Below are 1,515 nucleotides of genomic sequence, written 5' to 3'. Positions count from 1 at the left end.
GGTCGATGGTTCGGAAGGCGGCGATGTCGAGGTCTTTGCAAAGACCAAAGCTGACTACGAAAAGTCAGGCTTTCTATCCATACACCATATGCCATATGGAACCAATCTTGTATGGATTACGGAACTTTCTTCGTATGGAAACTTATTCCATACATATGGAATACAGAAAATGACGTCATCCTTCCATTACCGTGCTAGCCTAATATGAATCTGTTGTGGATTCTCGTTGTTTTACTGAGCCAGTACTCTCTACCTCCTCTTCCACCAAGTCTACCGGAACTCCTTTGGTGATGCCGCTTTTAATCCAACTCTTCATGCACTCCCCCCTCTCAACTGTACGACTTCCTAGCTGACATCGATCCCAAGATATTGTCCGTCTTGCGCCTGAAAAGACGCGTTCTGGTTCGGCAGACATAGCCGGTACGGATAGAATATCGACGGCCATTCTGGAGAGACGGGGGTATCTCTGTTGCTGTTCCTCTCGGAGCCACCAGTCAAGCGGCGAACAGTCGATGGCAACAGGCGTTTGCGTGACGAAGGATTGGTATTCGTCGAGTTTATTTAACGCGGGGCTGATAACATCGAGCTCCCGAGCTAGAAGATCGTACTCATCGGGCGGCTGCAACTTATCTCGTAGCTCGGGCGTCGTAGTAGTTATCGGCAACTTCTGGTAGTGGTCCTCCCAGTACTTCATCACGGCATCAAGAACCGGTCTGTGCCACGACTTGGGCCAGTTTTTCTGCACATGAGCCATACGACGTGATGGGTGAAGAAGCATAGCTGCGCCATAGGCAGGGTTCTCATCCGTGAGCTGGTAATACTTGTCGAACACAGCCCAAGAGGCAGCTATGCAGCTGCGGAGTGGGGGGTTGTCGTGATACTTTTGGAAAGCCTGTGTGTAATGCCTGTGAAGAACATCCATCGTGAAAAGCGTGCGATCAAGAGTGGCGTAGCGACCCTCTGTGAGTTGCGTTATCTTCCAGAATGGTTGAAGAAAAGCACGCGTCTCCCTCAGGATATCCCACTCATTGGGGGCGAGATAATCGTCCTGAAGGTTCTCATAATGCTTTCTTTGATACCACTCCACGTGCTCCTGGAGGTTAAGGGCAACGTCTAGAAGCATGAACCATGAGTTCCAGCGCGTATCGTTGTCTAAGCCCAGCGATCTGCCGGCCCTCTTCTTGAACTGAGTCCACCGGTAATCGTTCTCCCGCATGTGGACTGAAATATTGTGGACTTTGCCAAGAGGTCCTAGACGACGCCAACCCAGTGCCCTCTGCGCCTTTATTCGAGTAGCAAAGTCAGTGCCAAACGCAGTTTCGTCATCACATTCAATCTGCTCCAGGGCGGCTCGTGCAGCTTCTTTTGAGTCCATGAAAAGGAAGGCTTGGACGGCGAGGTTAATGACGTGGCCATGACACCGAATCCTCTGCTTTGTTGGCTCCCAGTTAAAGCCTTTCGCCTGTAGGTGCTCTCCAAGCAAACGGCAGAGCTTGTCATTTGAGCCGTGGTTAT

The 1,515-nt window shown here is 50.8% G+C and overlaps 1 protein-coding gene across 1 annotated transcript; it reads right to left on the bottom strand.

The window, feature by feature from the left end:
- Window positions 1-199: 199 nt before the first annotated feature.
- Window positions 200-1,375, bottom strand: MAA_10494 (Ribonuclease H-like protein; the record flags this gene model as incomplete). The annotated part of the gene is made up of 1 exon (XM_007828492.1): window positions 200-1,375. One exon carries the CDS (start codon window positions 1,373-1,375, stop codon window positions 200-202), a length of 1,176 nt encoding a protein of 391 aa, XP_007826683.1.
- Between the last annotated feature and the right edge of the window lie 140 nt (window positions 1,376-1,515).

This window comes from Metarhizium robertsii (genome assembly GCF_000187425.2).
Source record: "Metarhizium robertsii ARSEF 23 chromosome Unknown MAA_Scf_48, whole genome shotgun sequence".
In the NCBI taxonomy this organism is placed as follows: Eukaryota; Fungi; Ascomycota; class Sordariomycetes; order Hypocreales; family Clavicipitaceae; genus Metarhizium; species Metarhizium robertsii.
Note: the sequence above shows the minus strand (reverse complement) of the source record. Positions and strands in the feature narration are given on the sequence as shown.